Raw genomic sequence first — 26,136 nt, 5'->3', positions numbered from 1 at the left:
TTAGCAAATACATGTTAATTAACTAAAAATAACTTAGAAAAAATAACACATCGAAAGAATCTTATAAAATAAACGAAACACTTTTAAAATAATTCTTATTAATATAATTAGTGTGAAAATGAAAAAAATAATAATAATCACGATAAAATTAAAGTAAAAAATATTATATAATTAATGCTTGATTAAATTTTATTAACATGTTTTAGTCTCCAAATTATTTTAGAAAATCACATTTTATTTTTAAATTATATCATACATTGTTTTGTCCCTCCACTTTATGCATTAAAACGACATGTAATATGTTTTTATATGACAATCAGAGTTTTACACGAATTATATATATATATAATTTAATTTAGAGATGAAATATAATTTTTGAAAATAATTTTAAAAAAGTATTCAAGCTTCTTTTCTTTTACTACTTTAACTCAATAATATGTGTCAGTGGACTTGCTCTCAATATATATACGCATACTAAAGAGTAGAACCACCATAAAGTTATCAATGAAGTAAAACTAGCAACAATAAGTTCAGATTCAGTTTACATTTGCTACATGATTTTGGATTATCATTATCATTCTCAATTGTTTTATTAGCAATTCCAATAGTTTGAAAAATTAGGAAATAAAAATATAGAAACACAACAAGTATATTTATTGAGTACATGGAACATTCCATTTGTTAAAGTCGTCGATAACGTTGCCCTGGGTTTATCCAGCAATAGTTTCCATCATCATGTAGAATTTGATTTCATCTTTATTTCTATTCAATAGTCATCCCCTGAAATCCAAGAATTTCAATAAATTTGAGGTATTAGGTATTCTTAAATTTTGTTTTCATCTACGGTAAGAAGGTAATGAAAGAGAATAAAAGTTAGTTATATGCTACAAACATAAAACTTATTTAAGTTCGGTTGAAAATTTTGATAAGAACAATTTAAAACATAAATAAATACAAACATCATTTTATAAATCGATTTTGTATTAAATTAAACTTAAAATTCAAACCTTTCGTCTAATTGTCCTTTATCAATTAGTGATACCATCAGTTTAGAGTATATAAGTTTACCTACTAATACTTATAACCAATTTTGAAAAGGAAAACTTCATTCTGCGAATTAATTTATAAAAAAAAATCATAATTATTTTATTGAAACACAAAATTATTTCTTAACGTAGTAACTATTTTGTGTCCTATAATTATATGGGGAGAGTTTAGTATAGCTCTTTAGCTCACCAGTAAAGAAACCTTGGTGATTTGATTAAGCTCTCTGATAACGTCAACCAAATGCATTCTTTCTTTTGGTGATTCCACAGAGCAAGCAAGTCCAATTCTGAAAAGCGAAACTACACACTTTTCAGCCTCTGGATTAACATTACAAAAGTTTCCTTCCATTGTAGTTGCTTCATACTCTGAAATGATTCTTGAGTCCAAAATCTGCAAAAGATTATTAGGAAATGAAACTGCAACAAAGTTACGAAGATTTTGACCATCTTTAAACATTTCATCTGTGGGTCTTCTTCCGGTGAGCATTTCCAGTATAAGAATTCCAAAACTATACACGTCACCATAAGTTGACACCTCGTACCTCGCTCCATACTCTAAATTATGTACAGAAAATTGTCCATAGATAATACTAATAAATAACAAGTAGACAAAAACAAAGTGAAAATTCAGAGAATTAAACACCAATGATTAAAAACTAAAAAGAATACCCGGAGGAGCATAGCCAATTGTACCCTTTATTCCATTTGTACTTGTTTGCCCAGAAGTGGTGTGATTGAAAGTTGACAAAAGTCTTGCTATACCAAAATCACCCACATGCGCAACCATGCTATCATTAAGAAGGACATTGCTTGGTTTTATATCGCAGTGAATGATCAATTGTTCACACTCATGGTGAAGATAATGCAATGCAGAAGCAACATCCATTGTGATGTTTAATCGTTGATGAAGGCTCAAAGTTCTCGTATGTCCTGCACTTGGTGTCTCAGGATGAATCCATTGTTCTAAACTTCCATTTGTCATATACTCAAAAATTAGAGCTTTAAATTATCCACCTTTGTAATCTATGCTAGAGCAACAAGTCAAAGTCGGAACCAGATTTCGATGTCTAATATTTTTAAGCGCATTGCATTCAACAATGAAACTTTTGTCAGCTCCTTTCTTTTGAAGGTTTAGGACCTTTATGGCAACGATCTTGTCTTCTTGCTCGAGAGTTCCTTTATATACAGAGCTAAAACTTCCAGATCCGATCAAGTTTGAAGTTGAGAACCCATTTGTTCCATTGTATAGGCTTTGGTATGAAACTTTAGTCAGTTGGTCAGTTGTTGGTGAATCCAAAGATGGTTTATTACTCCTTTTCCTCATCCAGTAGATTGTTACAATAACCAACAATATGAGAAGAGAAGCAACCACACTTACTATAATTGCTATCAATCTGAGTGAGTGATGCTTTGCTTGTTTCGTGGCTTTGACAGGACATAATGGTAGATGCAGCTTTGAAATACCCCCACAAAGCTTACTATTCCCAGTCACAATTATCCCACTTGCATTACTAAATATGCCTTTAATTGGTACCTCACCATCCAACATGTTAAATGATACATTGAAATATTGCAACGAAGAAATGTTCTGCAGAACTCTAGGAATTGGTCCAGACAAGAGGTTCCGCGAGAGGTCTAAACTTTGAAGACCTCTGAGTGATGCCAAAGAAGAAGGGATGCTTCCTTGTAAGGAATTCCCATGCAAATAGAGTTGCTCCAACATTATGCATTCTCCAATAGTTTCTGGAATGTGACCAGACAGACGATTCTCAAACAAATATAACGAGTTGAGATTTTTCAGGTTGCCCACTTCTTCTGGTATATTACCACTCAACAAGTTTTGTGACAATGAAAAAGCATCAGCTAGATATGAAAGATTAAAAACCTCCAATGGTATGGTTCCCGTGAGGTTGTTCTGGGAAAGGTCTAAATGTTGCAAATCTTGGCAATTTCCTAGACTTGGAGGAATACTTCCTTCTAACATGTTTTCTGCCACGTCCAAATAAAACAGTTGAGTGAGATTGCCTATGAAGGTTCCTAAGCTTGACAATTTGTTTCCTCTTAAGTCCAACACTTGCAACTTCTGTAGCTTCTCAAAAGTTGTCGGAATAACTCCATCAAGGAGGTTTTGTTCCATTGTAAAAAGAATTAAGTCAATTAGATTTCCGCATGTGGCTGGAATATCTCCTGATATATGGTTTCCCCCGAGATACAATCTACTAAGTTGGGTGGATAAATTGCCCAAAGAATTTGGCAAACGACCTCCAAAATTATTGTAAGACAAAGACAACATTTGCAACTCGCTACAGTTTGTCAATGATTTTAAAAACTCCAGATCATTTGGTGAATTGTCACCTAGATTGTTTGTATTTAAACCTAGATATTGAAGATGTATCTGCTTCCCCAAACTTGGAACTTGCCCGAAAAGATTGTTATGAGCCATATCAATTGTTGAAAGGATGGATGCATTGGTTATGGAAGATGGGATTGATCCTGAGAATTGATTGATATGAATATGAAGTGCTTGGAGATTGGAGAGGGAGTGGAACATGTTGGATGGCAAAGAGCCGTTAAGTTGATTTATGGCCACTGAGATTCGAGTAAGAGATGACATATTATAAAGACAAGAAGGAAGTGGTCCGGTCAATTTGTTCGATTTTAATGATAGAAACGTCAAACTTTTGAGACGACAAATTTCTTGTGGAATATCTCCCTTAAAGTTGTTAGAACCTATGGAGAGATGGATTAAGGATGAAATATTCCCCATGAAGGATGGGATTCTTCCGGATAAATTGTTCTTGAAAAGGAACAGTTTTTGAAGCTTTTGAAGTGAGACAATTTCCACTGGTATTTCACCAGTCAGATTGTTGCCATTTAGGAACAAGATTTTGAGGTGAGTACAAGCAGTCAAGTTTGAAGGAAATTTTCCTACCAACAATGAGTTATTTCCAACAGAAAGGTACTCCAGTTTTGACAACTGACCTAATTCTTGGGGGATATCTCCGTGGAAGTTGTTGTCTCCAATGTTGAAATTTGTCATGTGAGACAGATTACCTATTTGTGGAGATATGAATCCCTTCAAGTTGTATCCTTGCAAATTCAACTCTGTAACTCTTTTTGAAGCATAGAATTGCACGTGACTCCATGCCAGTTACAAAAGTGTGTAGAAGTATTCCAAGAAAACAAGATTTTAGTGGGATCACTGGATATGGATTCCTTGAACTTCAGCAACGCTAAATGATCGATTTCATTTCCTGATGCAAAGGCAGTCATGTTTGGACTAAACCATAGTGATTTCAGTATAAAAAGAGAGAAAAGATGAATTAGTATAGACCAAAGTGTATGCAGTGTGAGAGAAAAAAAACTCATTTTGTTCAGGAAGTGTAAGCTAGTAGATGATGGTGTCTGTTCTTATGTTAAGTTATAATATAGAATCTGGTATGGAAAGTGGTTGCATGTTCCTCGTCAAGTCACTAAACCAACAAAGTATTAGGATGGCAAAAATTTTCACCCCCATAAAATCCGTGACGAACAGTGAGTAAGTATTTACTGTTCGCGAGTTGCTCAGATAATAGATATTTTAGTGCTTACTTATAAATAGATTGAAAAGGTATCATATTACCTTACACGCGGATACTGGTTACCCCTAAAAAAATAAAAATAATAATTTTATTTATATTTTATTTAATTTAATTTAATTTAAAATAAAATTAATTTATATGTTATTAAATTAAATTTAATTAAAATTAAATTTTAATTTATATTGATTTTATTTATATTAAATTATATTTTTTTTTTAATTTTATTTAAATTTTATTTTAAAAATATATATTTTTTAATATTTGTGAGTATCTGCAATATACCCACTACAAATTTTAAAGTGGATGTTTTTGAAATAGATACTCATTCACCCTGTGTAGATATCGGACAAATTGTGAATGAATTTTTATTCTGTAAATTGGGTTGCAGATAAACATTATGATATTCGACTCGTTGTGATCTCTAAACTCAAGTGTATTTATGCTTTCTCATGTCACAAAAGTTGTCCTAAATTATTGGTAGCTACTAGTTTAAAATGAAAAATAATTTAAATTTAAATTACACATACAACGATAGAGTAGCATAGTTTACTTACTTACCACCCTATATTAAATTGGTAAAAAAAAGTTATTAAATCAAATAATACGCCCTTTCAGATAATTAATTTCAAAACAGTCATTTTATTGAAACTGTATCATATTAAGGTCTATTTTTTCTTAATATTTGTATTTAAAGAACTTACTTGATGTAACAGATATCTATTAGATTTATGTTAAGAATATTTAAAAGTAACAATTACTAGTTTAATTTGAAAAATAATTAAAGTGTTAAAGTTTAATAATAATAATAATAATAATAATAATTTTTCAAAATCGTTCTTAAAAACTTAACAAAAAATAATACAAACGAAAACATTATAAGTTATAAAGTTCATTCGTATACTTTATATTTTTATAATAATAATAATAATAATAATAATAAATTAATGATATATACAAAATGGTTGGTTGAGAGAACAAGTTACGTTTATCCATCTTTATTATTCTTATGAAAATTCTAGTATCTCAAGTCGAGTTGACGATAAAGAGTTGACGACAAAGTGAAATAAATACTTGAGTTTTATGAACTCAAGTATATTTGTTATTAAATATTAAGTTTATTTTAAAACAATTTACTTAAGCATTAACTAATTTTTCTACTCAAATGTGTATGCCTTTTTTCGAACTTAAAAATGGAAATGTCTAACGCAGTTGCAAATTTGATAATTTTGATTCATATAATATTGTCTCAATTGAAGAGTTTAGCATAATTTTTATTTTTAGAACAGACGCATAATGATTAAAAAATACAGTTATGATCACGATAACAAAATTGAATTTATTTATTTCGTTTCTACATTAATTTTTGAATTTTTGTTTTAAAATAGGTGGCTTATATGTACCCAAACACTGGTCACATCAGACAGACAATACTTGATTTGAATGGAAAATAGAGGTGCTGGGTGGGTAGTAATCGGTCAACTCACCCAAAACAAAGTCCACAGAAAAATAAAATACAATAAAATAAAAAAGTCTTTGGGGTCTACTTTGGAATTTAAGTCTGGAAAATGATATAAAGATAGATGAAAATAAATATAACACAAAGTAAAAAAAATATATATTATACAACAAAATAGAGAAATAAATAAAAATATGTATAACATAACAGAAATACTATTAATTTTTATCGCAATTTTATTCAATGAAATAAACAGGTTAGTTTTACTTAATTACTGATTTTGATGTCTGGTATCTCATTTCTGTAGGTTTGAAAAAAAATCATATGATTCGATAACTTTTTTTATGAACACAATTAAAAGAAAAAAAATCTAAAAAGGAAATTGAAATATATTTTTGTTCTTATAGACAAGTAGTATGATCATAATAGTAACTTAAATGTTTCCTGCGACTGAAATCGAATTTTTTTAAAGGAAAATGATAATTTAAATTATTAAGAGAATTTTGAATTTTTATGAATTAAAAAAAATATAAAAGGATTATATATATATATATATATCCCATAAAATTCGTTGTAAAAACTAATAAAATATATTTCATGAGTTTTATATACTCAAGTTATAAACTCTTGGTTGACACTCTATTATATTGTTGCTCAATGGTGAATAATAAGCTTAATCACTGCGTAATGCTTGACCAGTGAAATATTGATGGAACAATATTTAATATTTAGTATGACAGCATCCAAAACAAAAAAAAGGAAAAGAAAAAAAAAAGACAACGGAAGATATTTTTCAGAAATACATCTTTAACTTTGTTTCCAACTTTTAATTACACAAGATACTCTTCCTCACAATAATAATTTATTATTTTTCTTTATTTTTTTATTGTTTGAGTTCATAAATAGAAAATGGTTGATTGTATTTTTTTGGGGTGATTAGAAATTTGTAGAATATATGCTTAATGAGGTAATTTAAACTTGTCTCGTGATATTAATGCATAAATTACTTTTTATGATAAGTAGAATGCATATATTATGATAGATGAATTGACGTCATAGTTTTAACCGTTATAATAGGTACATTATATGACGTTGCATAAAAGTATGTCATAATAAGTTCAGCCTACTATGACGCACTTCTATGTCATCTATCGTAATATATTCATTATATTATGATAAACTTTTAGTTATAATATGTCCAATATACTATGACGTATTTTTGATTTACTTGTCACAAAATGTGAGTTTTTATGACATAGTTATTTTAAACTATTATAATATCTCTCATGTATTATGAGAAATCATTTTTTACTTGTCATAATACATGATATTCATAATTAACCTATTATAACGTACATTGACATATACGTTATAGAAACTCTCTTTTTTAAAAAAAAATATGTGCTTACATTTGACATTTAATCAATTTCTCAATTTTATCATCTCATCTAATGAATTTATAATTAATATATCTAGAAATGAACAAATTCAATTGAACAAACAAAATAGAATTCATTTCATACATTAAATTGTCTAATAATATTTAATATATTATTTGTACATAAAATTATATATTCAATTCAAATATTACATTAACCTACATAAACTACAAAATTGTATCCAAATTTCTACAATTTACTAACACCTAAAATAAAAGAAGTCCACTTGGTTCTAATGTTCTCCATGTTTGGACCTTCCATTGGAGATAAATTATTAAAAATCTACAAATAAAATAATAGAATTAAAACAATATTGTAATGAACAATTAGATAAGTATTTAGTAAGTTTTTTTAATACCGTATTTCATGATGAGTGATGTTTGTATATATACCTTAGGAAGAAGTAGTAAAACTAGACTATTATAGTAACAAATTCAATCACCAATTCAATCAAAATAGCGCATCAGATATCAAGACCAGCAACGCATCTTACCAACTTAGAACACACAACATGATTGAACAATAACACTCAATCAGGAATGTAGTAGCAACAACACGTAGCCAAAAATTGTAACATCCCTCTCGAAAATTCAATCAAAATAGCGCATCAGATATCAAGACCAACAACGCATCTTACCAACTTAGAACACACAACATGATTGAATAATAACACTCAATCAGGAATGTAGTAGCAACAACACGTAGCCAAAAATTGTAACATCCCTCTCGGAATGTCATGGGAAAATTTTCAAAATATTTATTTATGAAAGCATCATTCGAACTCATCATAATACAATAATTTTTAAAAGTATTTTCAACAAATAATAATTCACGGTTCATTTAAATCATGTTTCAAAACAGAAACTTAAACATACCATACTAGATGCTTGGAATACTTTAGAGAAGGAAGGCGGCATGGCTCTCACGGTTATACTCTTACACATAATAAAAGCCATTCATACAATTTTAATAATGCCTAGGCAAAATCCCTTTCTTCCAATAATTAGTAAAACCATTTAATAATTCCAATTTCAACTCATCATGAATCACTTACTCTTTTGTATATCCTTACATGTAAATTCAACTATACTTTAGTAAAAACATTTCTCACATATAAATATCATCTCAACCAGGTTTGATTCATATAATTATGTTCATGTCTGTTAAAGGATGTAAAATCATATTATATTCCCAAAAACATAAACTAGACCCTCAATTTATGCGATAGAAATATTTTGAAGGAATGAAACATGGCCTCATGGTTACGCTCCTTTCATATGTAATAATTACGAGTTAGGACAATGGATAAACTCAAGCCACCAACCAAGCATATATGAACAAAAACTTTCACACAAACACCATGTTTATAATCAGATTTGCAAACTGAGTGCGCGAGACTGAACGAGGAATCTAGAGAAGAGAATTTCAGTACGTTTGAGATAGGAGATTTGAAGTTAGGGTTCGAGAGAGATTCGAGATAACAGAGCTCGTGAGTGTTCGAGCAAACAGGCTTGGCTTGGAATTAATGAAACCTAATTTTATTTTTTCTTAAAAAAATGAATTTCCAAATCCGTAAGTAACATCAGTAGGTAACACTGCCTCTACTTATAGGGATTATACCACTTACATACAAATCCTATCCTTAAGAAACTTTTCCGCTACCATGATCCTTATGTTAAATTCGTATGTGACTAACTTTTCACGATCCTTATGTAAAATTCGTATGTAATACCTATGTTACATATAGATCAAAATCTGTATCTAAATATCAGTATGTAATAACCATTTTTTTTGTAGTGAAAATAGTTTCACTACAAGTTTATAGAAGTTTTGCTTCAATTTTTCTTTGGTTCGATCTTATTATCTTGTGATACTCAAGAGCTTATTTATTGTTCAAGATTCAAGGGGAATGAGTGTCAAATTCTCTATTATTATACTGGAAAATACTTGAGCCATCAATGAAAGAAATCCGAATAAAAATATGCAAGAGGAGAAGTATTCAAGAAAGCAAAGTCAATATAGGCTATTAAAAATTTGTAGATTTCAGATTGAGATTTCATGATTCTGTTTGGCTTGAGCAACTCTCCAATACTCATTAGAAGGAAGAAGAAATCAGTGATCAAAGTTTCCTTTGGTGTCAAACTAATTCTAGCATATCGGTCCTTGCCATTTGTTAAAGTTATAATGGTAGTAGATTTGGTCCCTATACTTAAAAATTTTTATTGCTTTAGGGTTATGTCCGATTAGTAAATTGTCCCATAAGTGAATTATAGGTCGTCTCTAGACTAACCTAAGTGAATCTAGAAATAGATTCATGCTAATTCCGGAAAGATATTTTATTATCAAATGATAAAGAGTTTAATATTGTAAAAAAGGAATTTGTTTTCTAGTACTCCAAGATTTTATCCTTAGAGTTTGTTTTCTAATACTTCAAGTTTTTTACTTCAGACATTTTTTTTTCCAGTACTTAGGATTTTACCCCAATAAAATCTAAGGAGAATCTCCCTATAAATACAAGGCAACTCTGGCTTTGAAAGGGAACTTGAATATTCTAGTTTGAGATCACTTAAACTTTGAACGAGAACAAACACAAACTAGGGATTGATTTGTAAACAACTTTCTAGTAAGGGACTACATAATGATACAATGACTAAATTTATAATTTAACAAAAAACCATAAAAGCAACTTACCTCATTCATATAATGTGCCACGTTTTTTCAATGTATCCAATCCTTCAACAATTACATCCATATCTTAATCCTAAAAAAATTACATGTAGTTAAATTTGAACGTTGAATCATATTCTTGGAGTGCCATCCAGTAATCAACCTAAATCTAAAAGACATAAGCAATACTCTCAACTTCTATAAGTTACTTTCTTGTTTCATTCTACGCATTTGATATTCTTGCCTAAATTGGCATGGTTGCTCAGACTGTTGAAAGTAATCATCATCAAATTTGCCTAAGAAGTTGTTGTCTCTAATGTTGAAATTTGTCATGGGAGACAAAGTGCCTATGTGTAAAGATATGAATCCCTTCAAGTTGTATCCTTGCGAATTCAACTCTGTAACTCTTTGAAGCATAGAATTGCACGTGACACCATGCCAGTTACAAAAGTGTGCAGAAGTATTCCAAGAAAACAATATTTTATTGGGATCACTGAATATAGATTCCTTGAACTTGAACAACGCTAAATGATCGATTTCATTTCCTGATGCAAAGGCAGTCATGTTTGGACTAAACCATAGTGATTTCAGTATAAAGAGAGAAAAAAATGAATGAGTATAGACCAAAGTGTATGCAGGAGAAAAAAACCTCATTTTGTTCAGGAAGTGTAAATCGGTAGATGATGGTTCATCAGTGACATCTCTTGCTACCATGCAATTGCAACAATGAAGTTCTTAAATTTAAATCTAGAAGACTATGTACCAAATTTGTTCAGACGCTCAATATATGAAGAAACATATGCTTCCATCATTAATCCAATGAATGACCACCTTCTATGGGAAATAACATCATTCCCTAATGTCTCCCACCGTTTAAAAGAAAGTTGCCTAGAAGACTAGAGAAGAAAAGAAAGTCGGAGCAATGAGAGCTAAGGAAGAATGATATCCAAATAACCAAAGGTGGGCATAAAAAAATGTAACATTTGTCATTGGCCATAACAAAATTCATTGTCTGTTACATCCTCAACAACCAACATAAGTATCACAACAATTTGCATAGTCAAGTCCGCAATCCTCACAATCATCATAAGCACCACCACCACTAACTGTGCAATCCCCACAACCATCAAAGACACTATCACAACCAAATTCGCAATCCCTACAACGATCAAAGGCACCACCACAACCATCTTCGTGTTCCTCACAACAATCCAATCAACTAATCAGAAGGGAAAAATTACAAATTAGAAGAGTAATTGCTTCATAGTATTTGGAATTTCATTTTAAGCACATTTGTTCTACTATTATAATGTACTTTGGTGCACTGTCTGCCAAACATTATATTTTGGAAATCACTAGTTTTGTGGTTAAATACATTACATTAGTCTATGACCAGTAAATGTTACTACTTTATTATTATGTTATTAATGAAATCAATGTATTTTAGAAAGTAGTTGTTTGTAATATATTATCATTGTTGTCCTTATTATGTATGAATTGACAGAAAGAACATGAGCCACATTAACAAAAATGTAACTAAAATTAGGACTAATTTGAACAATTTCAAACCAATAATAATTTCATTTTTTGATTCATTTATAGACATTACAAAACACAACTGAACCTTAACATTACACAATCTACACTTCACTCAAATTTGTTGCCCTATCATAGTAAACCAAAGCACATGGTGGGCACCTAGAGGTGTCAACTTACCCATGACTCATGGACCAATCCTAACCCATCTTCGAAAAAGTCTTCTTTTAGTAGGCCCCCTCACGTGAGGGAAAAAAAGCCTCAACCTACAAAGTCCCTTTCAAGTAGGTTAGGATTAGGGTTAAGGTGAATTTGGCCCTACTAGAAGACTTTAATTAACTCTTAAAAATAATATTATTTATGTACACATAAAATTCTATACTTTTGTTCTAATTTTATTATATTTAAATCAATATTTTTATACCATACTTATTATTACGTTATTAAATAAAATATATAATATATAATTTAATACCGACCATAATCTATTTGTTAATTTTATCAATTTCTTAAATAAAACAAACTTATAACATTTAATAAAGCGGTATGTGTCCCAAACATGACATAAGAAACATAGAGTCTAGTCAAAATGTAAGAATATTAGATTAATTTTGATAAAATTCACACTAACTTTTTATTTTATAATTACTAAATATTATATATATATATATATATATATATATATATATATATTATAATAATAATAAAGAGAAATAAATAATTGTTATAATTTAAGTATAAATTTAAGTCATACATTAAAAAAAAGAAAAAGAATAAACAACATATTATAAAAAAAATTCATAAACGTATCGTTCATTTTCATTATTTTAAACTTTCAAATTGAGATGTCGTATTTAGTTTTAATTCAGATTTAGATGACTTTTTCGCACAACAAAATTAAATGACTATCTTATATACTTTAAATATATGTTTAGTCATTCAGGAAAATTAAATATATTAATCACTCAAGGATTTCAATATTCTATGTTGTTGAGTAAGCAGACAACTAGATTTATTGAAACTTCTTATAAAGTTTATGTTAGTTTGATTAAAATATTTATATATAGTTCTTTGACAAATTAAAAGTACTTAAATTTATGATAAATTAGGAGTTAATTGCATTTTTTATTATATTTAAAATGAATATTTTTTTTTAAAAAGAAGGCTCATACCTTGACCCACAAGGTTTTTGTGGATATTTTGGCTTGTTGACTTTTTCAATGGAGACTTTTTGATCTTATGAATTTTTCTGACCTCAATCCATATGGGTCGAGGTCAACTCATGTGATATGAGCCAAGTTGATAGATCTGGGCCACCTAAAGACATCAACCTAAAAACAAATGCAACATAACTATGTTTAATACACCAACAACAAAGATGACTTCTATAAACAATTGCATTTTTTTTTTCAAATCTTTCACTCAATTGTCCATGTCATAAATCTTCCTCTTTTGTTTGACAATGATAGTATCCCTTTTATCAACATTTTCTTCAAAGCACCACTTGAAATAATTACAAGACATCATGACATTAGAAGATCCACCCTCTTATTCAATAAAAAAAAAACAAAGACAATGTTAATTACCAACACATATCTTATTACAAATAATTAAAAATGCTATTATTAATATAACCTTATAGTTACGACAATCCAAAATTGTCTCCCTACATTCTTTGAAGTTCTTGTCATTCTTACAACTGTCATCTCATCTTCCCTTGAACCATCACCATATGAGACATCACAAATTCAGTGCCCCAACTATTGCAATAAGGCAATAAATAGACAACTAGGCATACCTCAACAACCAACAATCAATGAAAGATCCACAAAAAACCCCATGCACTTCAAAAACCCTTTTAATGGCTTTTCTTCAACCAAACCTCATTAATCAAATTAATTTCATATAACCACATATAAAAAAAACACCTCGTTCAGATGGTGCTCACTCACGTGTACAATTTGTCGTTAACAATTTAGACAATATCAAGAAAATGGATCAAATTGAACATAAATTATACAAATGAGATAATATTAAATATTAAAAGAAATAAGTCTCGATAAAAATGGAGAAAAAATATATTTAAGTTTTATAAAATATTTTACTTTCATAGTAAAAGTGAGAGTGAAATTTGAACTTCGTAAAGGAACTTTTAATTACAAGTTTCATACAAAAAGAAGCTGACATGAGAAGAAATAAGTAATTTATTGGAATCAAAGCTTGAAAGCAGTTCAAGTAAATTTCAGTGAAAAAGATTTAATGTAAAGTAAAGAGTAAAAATAAAACGCACCTTATTTGAGAATTTAAATAGAACAAGAAGAAATGTAAAAAAAGAAAAAAAAAAATTATAAAACAGAAATGGATGACATAATTTTGATTCATAAAACCTCGAATGTTCAAGAAAGAGGTTTATGAGAGGGTGCTCCCCGAACACCGGAGAAGTTTTCTTTCAGAGTGAGCAACTCAGCACATGCAATGGAGTTTCCTTCTTCCTCCATCTTCTCCCCTCGCCCCTCAGACGACACCGTTTTCTACGCCATATACCCTGACTCCCCCACCGCTACAGCCACCGCCACCGCCACCGCGACGCTCCACTCCCTCCATCTCCAAATCCTCCAAACAATATCCCCCTTCACCCAAGACTACATCTGGCAGCACCAACCCTTCACTCTCTCCGTTTCGACCTCCCCCAATCCCTCTTGCCCCTGCTCCTCCTCATCCAACCTCCCCCACCTCCACGGCCACCTCCGCTACGGTGACAACCTCGACGACGAGTGGTTTGCCGTCTTCCTCCTTTTCCAAATCTCCATCCGTTTCCCCTCCCTTTCCCTCCGCCTCTGGGACTCCGACGGCGACTTCCTCCTCATTGAGGCCGCCTTCCACCTCCCTCGTTGGCTTAACCCCGACACCTCTCATCACCGCCTCTTTCTCCGACTTGGAAACCTGCACATCGTTCCCCGCGACCGCCTTCCCCACCCCTCCCTCGTCGACTCCCTCGCCTTCGTTGCCAATTCCGGCCACGAATCCCTCGCCTCCGACGCAATCCAGCGAGCCGTGAAGAAACGCATCGAGGACTATCCCGAGCGCGCCGGGAGGAACATGCATAAGGTTAGGGTTAGGGTTCCGGTATCCGTGGCTTGGGTTCTGAAGCACGAGCCGCGATTGATTTCACTTGCGGTGGAGGGGTTCTACGACAGGGATGTAGACACGATGAAATTCGCAGGGAGTATGGAGAGGTTCGTGGAGAGAGGGGCAACAGAGGAGTTAGTCTGCGTTTCGGTGAAGATGTCGAGGGCGATGTACGCGCAGTTGGTGCAGCAGCGGTTTCAGGCTCCGAAGTGTTACCCGACGATGCCGTGTCGGGTTGAGAGGGAGGGGTTCGTGGAGGCGGAGCTGGGGATGAAGATAGCTTGTGGATTGGAGATGATGTATCAGCAGCGGAAGCGTGATGGGGTGGAAGGGCAAGGGAGCACTTGGGAGGCGTTTAGGAAGAGCTTGGAGAACAGTGGCTACTTCCAAGGGCTACTTCCGGGTTCCTCTGAGTATCAGAGATTGGTGCAGAGTGCTCAAGAGTATTATAGGAATACTTCTCTCCATTCCCAGGCCAGGTTGGAATTGGAACTAGGCTATTGATTTTCATCTGAATTAAGTCTTGTTTTTGTCTTGGATGGGTGGTTGGCCGTTTGGTTATGTTTATTTTGGCTTAGCTCCCTGTTTTTTCTTGTTTTTCCTTATTTTGTCATTAATGAGATCATGCATTGATTATAGATATGATCAAAGTAGAACTTATAAATGCTTGGAATCCTTATCTCGTGTGATAGCTTTTAGGATTTTGTTTGACCAAGCCCAAAATTCAAGAGGGTACCAGTCTATTATATTAGGGTCCCCAAATTGTCCTAATAAAAAAACTACGAATTCCTGCTGCCTGTCGTTAAATCTCCATGCTGGATGTCTAATCTTGGACGTGAAGGGGTTTATCGAGATCTCACGTTGATTGAAATGTATAAGTGGTCTTTGTTTACAATGATTATTTGAGGCATTGGGGAATTGATCTACTTTGGTTCTGATGTAGTAATGTTGTTTGAGTTAAACCTCCAGGTTTTATGTTGGTTTTTGTTGTTTTTATCATTGCTAAGGTGAAAATATGTTGCAGTGAGTTGATGAATGCTCCTGTTAGACGTATAGATGAAATTCTTGCTCTGCCCCACTCAGTGGACGATTTTAGGGATCAAGAGGTTCCTCCATCTGATGATGATTCCTGGCTTTATGGCGGAGAGGAAGAATTGAACTCTGTTCTTATGGAAAGACAAAAGGAGATGGAGCTATATGACTTAAAACACAAAAAGAAAGGGAAAGCAAAAGAGGATCAAGATACTAGTCCATCATCTGCTTTGAATGCTGACGAGTTTGATCCTGGAGATATAGCAAAGACCATGCAGTCATTTGTCCATAAGTTGTCAAGTTACAAGGGTGCCGAAGCTCCTGAGGACAGGTTAGTTCAGTGACACACATACTCATTTAGCATGCCTGATATGCAGTCTTAAGTCACACTTATCGAGTAGGCATCTTTAATACTTTACTGAGAAAGGATTAGGGCTGTTAAAATAATTTCATTCTCATGATGTTCGCTGACAAATTCTGTATCATAGATCGCCCGGGATACAGGTTTAAGTCTAACGCCCTGCCTATTAATTAAAATTGGTATTCCCATAAGTCAAATGTGGTCCTGATTCGACAAGCGTGTAAAATAGCTTTTGAAATCCAAATAATCTGCTGTGGGAATATTTTCCTAATCTTAAAATCTAAAAATAAAAACCCTTGCCTTTTGTTTATGTGAAGCTGAAACCAGCTCAATTTTTAACTATTTTTTATGATAATTTCACAAAGTTCTAAGTAAAATATCCTTAATTATTAAGTATTGAATAACATAATAACATTTTCTATTTAGTATATGGTATAAATATTTTTTTCTTGCTACTGGTTAGTTTTTCTGGATGCTGTCATAATTTTACCTTTCAGACTTTTCTGTGTTACTTTATTATGTAATATCTCCATATCTGGGTTTTTTCTTGTAAAGGAATATGGAAGTGGACATTGATGTAGACCAATTTATTAAAGACATGGGATCAATAATGAAGTATTCAGACAATGAAGCTGCCAACGGCAATATTGAAGAAGGATCATCCTCTGACCCGGACTTTGGTGAGATCTCATGTCTAAGTTTACTGTTGTATTGCTCCTCTCTTTAGTTGTTATATATTAACTTTTTTATTTGCATTTATTTTTAGTAATGGATTCTTTTGTAAGAGAGTTCTTTTACACCATTACATTAATACATTTTTTTTGTGATATCATGCATGTAATTCATTACAATTCACATCTTGTAGGTTTGAACTTTTTGGTTATCTGTTTTGCAAAGTCTCCAAATTTCTTTCTCTGTTATGAGTGTAGCATGTATAGTTCTAGTAGAATGAAGGTAGCAGTTCCTATAATTTATTTTCAAATTTCAAATTTCCTGTCAATGATTTGGATTAAGTGCTAGCAAATTCTTTATTGTGGTTTCTATGGTGGTACATGTTAGGATTTTCTATTTTTTTTCTTGACAAATGTTAGTAAAATGTTAATCTCTTCAATACACCATTATCCAACTGAAAAAAGTCTAAGCCTATAATACCTTGGTTTTGTACTTGGGAATTGGGATAAACAGATAATGAAAGTGTATTATGTTTAATGCTTTTCCTCTGTCTTTAATAATAAATATAAAGAAATAGTTCCTATTAAATAGGCATATTTATTTACTTTAAAATATTAATCCTTGAAAAATCTAGAAGTCCATGTAGAGGATTTTGCTTAATCTAGTTTCACTGAAAAGTGCATGATAACAATAATAATGTTTAATTAGTTATTGCTTACCAGAACACTTAAGTTTGCCAGTCTGTCTTCAAATTTTGTGCTATCGGATGGGATGATAAAATCATATAAATTAAAAAGTGATAGAAAATAGGTGAAAAATAAAGTAAATATTGGAGGTGTATGGTTGAAGATAAATATAGCAGAAATAAGGGGAGATGTAGAGAATTGAGTGAAAGTGGGTGACAATTAGAGTAGAAAGATACCGGTGGAATGCACTAATCTTTTAATTTTCTCTTTCATCTATTCTACCAAACACACCCATTTAGTTCGATCACCCTATTTCTTCCACTTCAACAAAGTACAACATTAATTGTTTGATAGGAATACTGGTACCTGGGTTTTAGCATGTATAATGAATTAATTTCTGGAATTCAACCAAATAGGAGATCACTAGGCCAGTCAATCTGTGTCTTCTCTCTTGGTATCATTTGTAATTTCTGGAATTCAACCAAATAGGAGATCACTAGGCCTGTCAATCTGTGTCTTCTCCCTTGGTATCATTTGTGGGTTCTTATATTTTTATTGATTATACAGATGATTCTGAGAGTGATGTGGATGAGATGGGGGAGGAAGATGATGATACTTTCTTGCGGACCTATTCTGACGCTATGAATGAAGAACTAAAGGCAACCACCCTTCAGAAAAGTTTTGTTCGTGCTAATGAACAGATTCCAGCGAATCAGGTATTTGTTTGCTTTTGCATGAGGAAAGAATATGCTAAATGTTATTCTGTAACGATGTGTATTTGTCCTATGTTTTTAAAATCAATGAACCAGTCATTTAACTAATTAAGGCATTGATTCAAGGCAATATTAAGTAACGGATGTAGCACTGCTATAATGCTTTAAAGTGGTATTTTTTGACCCACAACCATGGACCTTTCATGAAGGGAGGTCTGCTACGGCGGCAGCATAGGTTGCAAGGCTGTGTTTATATAGTGGAATTTTGGTCTTCCATCATATTGCCCCATTGATATTGTTAAAGGTTCAATGCCTGGTTGAATCAGTATTAATATAATAATAATTGAATAATATTATGATTTTATAACACTCTAAAATTTAAAACGAAAATTATAAGTTTTTAACATTCAGCAATACACAACAAAAGTATAAATAAAATATATCATAGTACTTACTATAAGCTTCAGCAATACACAATCATTGACTATATAAAGTTAATATCTAGAATAAAGAAGAAAATGTCAAATACTTATATTTCTTTTTCAGAAAAAAATTATTAAACATTTTCATTGATTCTAAGCCATTTTTTCTTTTTGTACTGTGTTTTCCAATTTTTTATTGGTTTCAATGACGATTTTTTGCGTGGAGCGATTTTATGATTTATTTGAGTCAAACAGTTGATCGGTATACCAGTTTTCTAGTTTCACCTGCCGGTCTGATTTTCAAAACACCGGGGATACCAAACCTCTCATGGTCATTTGAAACGAAAGAAGTAAAGTATATATACAGCAGTGTCATACAGAGGTCTAATCATGTTTTGTTTTGGCATTTGGTTAGGCTAGTCAAGTATGGATTCCCTTTATCCTCATGTTGCTTGATTATTTACGATAATCTATTGCAAATTATGCATTTTATTGTAGCTAGGGTACTTCTGCTCATGTATGTTTGTCTACGTGATTAATATGAAATAATGATGAACTTGTGGGTTTAATAGAGATTGTGTACTGTCATTGTAAATTTTTTTCATTATTAAACCATCTTTTGCATGACTTTTAAAGTAGTTATTGTTATAGAAATCAACAAACATGCCATATATGACTGTTTGTGATAGAATGGCTTTGTAAAATAAGGCTTTACATGTTAATGATAAAAAATGCTATTATAGCATATGCAAAGTTAATAATGCTAATTTATAATTTTAATAAAGGATGAAAAATAATATTCAGATAAAAAATATTATAATCTTGAAAATGGATGATTACGAACTACAGCATCCTATATCATAAATATCAAAAAGCTAGAAATAAAGCTCAAAGTTTTATACTTACATACATACTTACATATGTGTACACCCATATATATAAGATTCACTCTAGCTGTAAAATTCAAAATCTAATTAGTAATCGATTTTAAAAATTTATGATAATAATCAAGTATAGCGTAGAGTAAATATTATATTTTTTATATCTCTTATCATAATATGATAATTATTATTATTTTTTACAGTGTAACAATAAAAATAAATATTTGAAACAAATATTGGCTGTTATCACATAACATGTTTAAAAATAAATATTTAATTTTCATTAAATAACTATTATTTTATGGTTTTATAACAACTGTTAAGTTATTATAATATTTATCATTACTTCTGTCTTTCATTTGACATTGATCTCATCTTCTAATTTTAATATCAAGTTTCGTAGGTAGTAAAAATGTAAGCTTTAAAATATTTATTTCATATATAACTAATCTTTGAATGATATATTTAATATCCAAAAGTTAAATTATAAATAATTTATTTTCTATAAAATATAATGTTTTTTAACCACATACTGATTTAAATAATATCAATCTTGATAATTACAGATAAATAAACTTCAAAAAATATTGCATACCTGTACGTAGCACTGCTACAAAACCAAGCTTAGAAACGAGATAGTAGTGACCAAAATGGACACTTGCATAATAATTTAGTTTATATTTTCTTCTGCAATTTTGCAATTTTTGATTTGTGCAGTTGCAAGACTGATGTTTTGTTCTGCTCTTGCATTTGAATTCACTTTCAGGGAACATCTAATGCATCAGAACATAATATGGACGATGATTTTTCTCCTGTAGATGTGGATGTAAATTTAGTAAAAAGCATTCTTGATTCCCTTTCTTCCCAACAAGGCCTTCCTGGTCCTGCTTCTAATTTGCTCGGCCTCATGGGGGTGCAGTTACCACAAGATACAAAGAAGGGCAATTGAAGATACTGAAATATTTATCTGGGTTTAAGTTTTGGGATTCTTCAATGATATTCATCTGGATGGCATGTTTCCCAACCTGTTTACTATCCTTTATTTTTTTCACGTTGGGTAGGAACCTGCTTAGCAGAGGGCATATGGGAATGCTTGCTAGTAATGGTGTAACTTCACCATGTTTTGGCACTTGACAAGGGCTTGCCTCCAGAGAAAAGCAAGACAACGTTCATCTGTAGCTTGTTTATTGGATGTAACAGGTAACAGGTGGCTAAGTCTACCAAATTGAGAATTGGCTTACAATGTTACATGGCAAATTTATTTTATATTTTTGGTTTTTGTCATCCACTATTGACAGTTGTTGATTCCTTTGTTCCTTCTTTTAGGGTTTAGTGAGTATCATCCAATACTGTTCTAGTCATATATGAATTTGTACTTTGCTAGCCGTAAAATTATCAGTACCAAATTATAATTTCCTACTCCTGTGCTTAAAATACGAAATACTACATTCTGTTACACTTCTCACCAACTTATGATTTATGAACCAACAAAAAGTTAAAATTGAATATTCCGTTGTAGTAAAAAGGCATCTGTCAATAAACTGCAGCCTAATTTAACAGATAAAAGAATTTCATAAAGATGAAAAAACTAAAGTAATACATGAAAAAACTTTGTACATACGGTCCTGCTCCTACCGGTATTTCCGATTCATTCCAGGGGTCATACAGGAGAAGATTGATTGTTTCTTTGGTTTGGAGCCAAAGATAAAAGACCTCAGAGGAACCTTGGCCCGAGACTCTGATTGTCTTAGCTGGCCATTTTGATGTCTTTTTGAAACCGAGAATCCATGTTCATCATTCAAGTTCACCAGAGCCTTTTCTACGTCAAGTTGGAGAGCTGATACAACATCTAAACCCGCTTGAAGTTCATCAGCAACCTTGTTGTTTTCCTGTTTCATGTTCAAAATCTCACCTTGGAACTTGGCAGCTTGGTAGCTTGTGAACCTGAAGTCATCATCTTCAGCACTGGATTTCAATGCTGCTGTTATATCCTCTTGGATGTCACACAAAGATGAGAATCGATTATGCAGTTCTTCCTTCAACACGGCACCTTTTTCCATCCAGACAGTTATTTCACCCTGGATCTCTGTTAGGTGTTTGTAAATTGGTTTTGCATCTGATCTTATAGAATACTTTATACTACTACTACCCTCTGACGTCTTTCCTCTTTCCTGTAGTTTTGATAGCTCGGTCTGCAAATCTTTGATAGTGGTTTGAAACTTCTGTATGTCAGAGTAATAAGCACTGAAATTTAACCAGAAAGTTAAGTTCTTCTCTAGAATTTCATCCATGTTTGACCGGAATTTGTCTTCAATAGGTGAAGTAGATTGAGGTTCAACTTTTAGAACTTCCTCAATGCCGTTCTTTTCTGATGGCATCACTACAGTTACCTCTGCCAGATCTTCATTTCCTTCAAAGCTTCTCTGCAAGAGAACTAGTTTGTGACGCAGAGTTCTTATCTCTTCATCTTTCGTGGCATTGGCCGTCTTCAGTTCTTTTAGCTGCACAGATGAATCAAAGTTGCTATCTTGATTTTTCTTCTCTATTTCAGCCAGCCTCTTCTTGACATCTTTATAGTTTCGAAGAGTACTAGTATATTCAGCCAGCAGAACTTGTTCCCTATCATGCATTCCATTTGTAAACAATTTCCGCCAATCAGGTTCATCTTGTGCTGTTGCCTGTTCCTTGGAATCAACTTTGAGAGAATTCTCTATTTCACATGAACTTTGTTTAGCATCATTTTCTTGCTGTTTCTCTGAACTCTCTAGAGAACTATCTAGCTTGTTGCTTGCTAGTTGCTGTTCGACTTCCTGATTTTCTGTGGTAGTGCTCACATCAGCTGTTGCCTTTTCGTCACCTTTGCCAGGATTTACATTCTTCTCTTGTTCTTTTAATTCTTCGGGAATTTTTTTTTCCACAGGGGTAGTTTCTTCCATTTCTAAGGAACTGGTGACCTCAACCTCATTTACTGACTTGACATCATTTTTCAATGAACCGGTGACATTAGCAAATGGTGAGCCAGTGACCTCAGGCTTGTCTGATGCTAGATCATCTTCGACAGTACCAGCAACCTTAAGTCCCTTATCTGTTGCACCATCCTCTACCAAATCAGCTGTAGATTCGCATTTTAATTCCTCTTGGGGTGATGAATCCTGTTGTTCATCTGATAAATGTGTGGTCTTAGCCTCCTCACCTGGCTGCACGTTTTGGACTTTCTCTGAGAGATGATCAAGATTAGAATGTGCATCAGTGAATTGGGTTTGGAGATTGATATTCTGATCCTCAACAATTTGGTTTAGATCCTCTACTCCATGCATCTTTTTTTCCATCTTCCTCAGTTGGTCATTCAATTTATGTTTGTCGTTGATAAGATTTTCCTTATCCTTTTCCAGAATTCGAATCTGCTCCTGAAGTTCATCAGTTTCTGTTCTCAATCTCTTCACCATAGCGCTCTGCGATGATACTGAAGTTTCCAAACTGATCACTTTGTTCACGAGCTCATCAATTTTCTCTGCCATCTCTGCTACACTGAATGATGAATTGGAGCTAGTTTCAAAGTTCTCTTTAAGGTTCTTCTTTAATAATTGCAGCTCTTGCTTCTTCCGAGTCAAATCATCGGCATTTTCATCTAACTCTGTTTCTGCTATTATTTTTAAATCACTTTGGATCCCTGGCTCTTGAGAATTCTTCCGTTCATAATGGAATTCGTCCATGAGAGAGCCCACCTTGGCCTTGACATCCTTTACCCTTTTGGACTCGATTTTACTTTCATCAAGTGATTTTTCCTGTTTCTTTTCTAACTGCGTCAATGCCTCTTGGCATGATTGAAGAGCAGCTCCTGCTATCAAACGCCGAGCTTCATCATCTTCAATGTCAACACCTTCTCCAAGTTCTTCATGCAGAGAGGAAACTCTCTCTTGCAATTCCTTTATTTGCTCCTCAGTGTCCCAGTACCTACTAAGGGAATTCTCATAAGAGTTCTTTACAAATTCTTTCACAGTTTGTAGGGCCAGAATCTCTTTCTGCAGCTTGTCAATCTCTTCAAGGGCATCTTTTCTGCTCAAACCAGATTTAGGAACTTTTGGAGTAGCAGCAGCTGCAGTGGCAGCTGCTTTCTTGGATTGCAATTTCTTTGTGGCTGTTGCTGCTGTTATGACCGTTTTCAAATCTTTATGGGGAGGCTTTGGTATATTTTTCAACCCTTCTGGTTTTTTTTTTGGAAGCCTTTGTGATGGATCATCGTCATCTTCATCCATTAATGGGACGCGATCTGGAAAGACAGAAGCAATGGTGTTGTTGGCATTTTGTAACTCTGTTGATATGTGATCATATCGTTCGGCTAAAGCGCGGTAAGCCTTGAATGATTCCTCCACAAAGATTATCAGTTCCGGTCTCCTTTTGTAATACATTTCTGCTCTCTTGGCAAAAGAGTCACCCTCTTCCGCTAAGAGCTTCATAACACTTTGCACTTTTTCCTCCATATCTGCAGTGTGATTTATATATTTTAGATACCCAACTAAATTCATTTATAAAGGCAAAGACACATAAAAGTGGGCTGTGTTCATCTTACACAGTCATCTAGCCGTGGCTCAAGCAAATTTTTAATTCAGTATTCTAATTAATAATATGGAAACAGGTATGTATCGTTATATCCACATGTTAAGCATCTCCTTAAATTCTAAGTTTTTAGGAAATTACTTCAATAACTTGAAGGAATGCAAACCACAATATCTCAAAAAAACATCTGTTCGATGAGAGAAAATGAAGCTAATCAACATCTGAAAGGCATTTAATCAAGAACAGGGGGAAGATGGAGTTATTCTATGCCGCAATTTCTCTCTCACATTGGCCAAAGATAGCATTACAATTTGAGAAAATTCTATTGAAAAAGTGATAAACGAGGTGCATGTGTACCCTCTGATTAGTAAAGGTTCAGATTTGAAAATCAGAGCAGGTTGAGAAGCATTTTCAGAATCCATATAAAGCAATCAAACTTTGAGCATGATTAAGCGTCTCTCCACTCACGCAGATGAATTACCCGATTACGGATAAATGTATTTTAGATAACACTATATATTTTAATACAAGGCATGGATAATTTAAAGATATAATTCCATGGTGAATTGAAATTGACCAGCGCACACAAATTTATATAAAAATCTAACGTTGAAAAGCAAGGCAGAGAAGCTATCCGTTTACATCACATCCATGAATGTGTACAAAAATTCAATCAGAAAAAGGAGACAAATCGTGAAGCTGGTGATGCTTTTACTATGAGAAAGGAAAATGAAGATAAAGTGATGACCTTGAAGGTTTTGCTCCATCCATTTTGATTGTTTTGTTCTGATGTGGCTAACCCACCACCATGAATAAGCATTGCTTGCGGCTCTCTGCAACATATTGGTTGCTTCCTTTCTTCTTTTGTGCTGCTGATTGGTGTGTATTGAGATTTTAATAAGGTGAGAGTGAAAATCATGCAAACCGTGTTTCTCCTATTTCTCTATCCGTTTGAGATGGAGAAGAGAAGACATGGATTCCATGACAAGAAAGTGGAAAAAAAAAAAATTAAGAGAAAAAGAAAGAGAGAAAGATAACGAAGAGAGAAAACGTGGGAACTAAGATGTTGTGCTAATTATGGGATGATGGAGGGGAGCAAAGTTCGCAAGAATTTATTGTGCAAACCTTACTTTTCAAAAAGCATTGCAATAAAATATGACATAATGCATGCATTCAAAGCCCCCACGTGCCTTTTCCATTCTCCACCTTTGCTTGCTTTTTACACCTTTCATCTCTTTCTCTTTTAAATTAGCTTCTGCGCTGTCAAACTCTTCAAACAACAATCCAACCTCAAATTTTCAACCAGATTATCGTTACCAACGTTTCGATAAGTCAGTCAAAATATTAGTTACCAAAATAAGTCATTATTTTTCCTTGAAATAACCTAATCCTAACAAGTAAGAAGATAACATTATGACCAAATTAAATTCATAATTCAAAAATTACTATTTTAATATTTACATGGATTTATAAAGCTATAAACTTCATTAGATTAGATTAACTAGTTAGTTATCTTTAAAGCTGATATTTTCTTACTTCTCCCATCATACTGCTATGATGTTGACTTTCAGGCTAAAATTAACTCCTCATAATGAAAATCTCATTTTTATAATAAGTGAATATAAATCTAATTTTATATTTATATTATTTTTTTATTTATGATTCAAAATCTATTTTAATTAAATTTATTATTTTATTGAATTATTGACTAATATTTTAGTTTTATATTTAAAATATATATGTCGCGACACTAAAATTTTTGTGAAAAACACAAATGTGTGTGACTGTTTTGTAAATTTGATGATAGGAAAAAGTTGCTTAGGAAATGTGTAATGAAGGTGGCGGTGGCCAACTTTTGTCGTAGAAAAATGACACGACAAAGTTTAACAAAGCTTCTGAGAGAGAAATTAAAATATAAAATTGCGTCTTTCTCTTATTTTTGGAGGCACGTTCTGTTA

At 32.6% G+C, this 26,136-nt stretch overlaps 2 protein-coding genes and 1 pseudogene across 6 annotated transcripts; 1 reads left to right on the top strand and 2 right to left on the bottom strand.

Annotated features, from left to right (window-relative positions):
- Positions 1-528: 528 nt before the first annotated feature.
- On the bottom strand, positions 529-4,594 carry LOC108319840 (probable LRR receptor-like serine/threonine-protein kinase At3g47570; annotated as a pseudogene).
- A 9,416-nt stretch (positions 4,595-14,010) lies between these two features.
- Positions 14,011-24,101, top strand: LOC108319850 (protein ecdysoneless homolog). 5 transcript variants are annotated; one of them, XR_008245550.1, is made up of 7 exons: positions 14,011-15,333; positions 15,879-16,217; positions 16,803-16,927; positions 18,173-18,321; positions 20,388-20,821; positions 23,014-23,190; positions 23,845-24,101. XR_008245550.1 is itself a non-coding variant. In XM_052869189.1 (6 exons), exons 1-5 carry the CDS (start codon positions 14,201-14,203, stop codon positions 20,568-20,570), a joined length of 1,929 nt encoding a protein of 642 aa, XP_052725149.1. In that variant the 5' UTR covers positions 14,011-14,200; the 3' UTR covers positions 20,571-20,572; positions 20,674-20,912. The 5 variants fall into 5 exon arrangements, 2 of the variants coding, with proteins under 2 accessions (XP_052725149.1, XP_017406627.1); XR_008245549.1 differs by lacking the exon at positions 23,014-23,190; XR_008245548.1 differs by lacking the exons at positions 23,014-23,190; positions 23,845-24,101 and adding an exon at positions 21,279-21,779.
- On the bottom strand, positions 21,098-25,590 carry LOC108319849 (protein NETWORKED 2D). The gene is made up of 2 exons (XM_017551137.2): positions 24,927-25,590; positions 21,098-24,104 (listed from the first exon to the last, which is right to left on the bottom strand). The coding sequence occupies exons 1-2, from the start codon at positions 25,018-25,020 to the stop codon at positions 21,253-21,255; spliced, it is 2,946 nt and encodes a 981-aa protein (XP_017406626.1). The 5' UTR covers positions 25,021-25,590; the 3' UTR covers positions 21,098-21,252.
- Between the last annotated feature and the right edge of the window lie 546 nt (positions 25,591-26,136).

The sequence above is a fragment of the Vigna angularis genome, chromosome 10, assembly GCF_016808095.1.
Source record: "Vigna angularis cultivar LongXiaoDou No.4 chromosome 10, ASM1680809v1, whole genome shotgun sequence".
NCBI lineage: Eukaryota > Viridiplantae > Streptophyta > Magnoliopsida > Fabales > Fabaceae > Vigna > Vigna angularis.
This window is presented reverse-complemented; position numbering and strand designations above follow the sequence as displayed.

What these genes read in the sequence shown, in the direction of transcription:
- LOC108319850 (XM_017551138.2), top strand. Translation starts at nt 14,201, where the DNA reads ATGGAGTTTCCTTCTTCCTCCATCTTCTCCCCTCGCCCCTCAGACGAC. An exon ending in GCCGAAGCTCCTGAGGACAG is followed by an intron (nt 16,218 to 16,802) that starts GTTAGTTCAGTG and finishes TTTCTTGTAAAG; the next exon opens with GAATATGGAAGTGGACATTG. An exon ending in AACAGATTCCAGCGAATCAG is followed by an intron (nt 18,322 to 20,387) that starts GTATTTGTTTGC and finishes ATTCACTTTCAG; the next exon opens with GGAACATCTAATGCATCAGA.
- LOC108319849 (XM_017551137.2), bottom strand. Translation starts at nt 25,020, where the DNA reads ATGTTGCAGAGAGCCGCAAGCAATGCTTATTCATGGTGGTGGGTTAGC. An exon ending in GATGGAGCAAAACCTTCAAG is followed by an intron (nt 24,105 to 24,926) that starts GTCATCACTTTA and finishes ATCACACTGCAG; the next exon opens with ATATGGAGGAAAAAGTGCAA.